Here is a 286-nt window from a genome sequence, read left to right on the forward strand (position 1 = left end):
TGCTGTTGGTGACCCCAGAACTTGCCCCGTTGTGCAACCCAACACTCACCTCACGTGGAGAGCTTCACCTGGTCAGCGCAGAGCAGGAAAGCGTTGACGTGATCGCTGCAGTTGACCACGGAGTCCTGGTTCTCCTTCAGGCACTGCTCGAAGGCGGCGAACGGCTCCGCGCAGTCCTGGCGAATCTGCTGCACGATCGGGCTACGAGGTAACGGGGAACCCTCAGGGCCTGGCAGCCACACGGCCCAACTGGGCTGAGACCTAACTGGGGTGAGGACTAACTGGG

The 286-nt window shown here is 61.9% G+C and overlaps 1 protein-coding gene across 1 annotated transcript; it reads right to left on the minus strand.

Moving 5' to 3' along the window:
• Nucleotides 1-54: 54 nt before the first annotated feature.
• CHCHD5 (coiled-coil-helix-coiled-coil-helix domain containing 5) lies at nucleotides 55-201 on the minus strand (the record flags this gene model as incomplete). Its single annotated transcript, XM_029087112.1, has 1 exon — nucleotides 55-201. A coding segment is annotated over one exon (147 nt), but the record flags the coding sequence as incomplete, so codon positions are not given.
• Between the last annotated feature and the right edge of the window lie 85 nt (nucleotides 202-286).

The sequence above is a fragment of the Antrostomus carolinensis genome, unplaced genomic scaffold (assembly GCF_000700745.2).
Source record: "Antrostomus carolinensis isolate BGI_N321 unplaced genomic scaffold, ASM70074v2 C12534312, whole genome shotgun sequence".
NCBI lineage: Eukaryota > Metazoa > Chordata > Aves > Caprimulgiformes > Caprimulgidae > Antrostomus > Antrostomus carolinensis.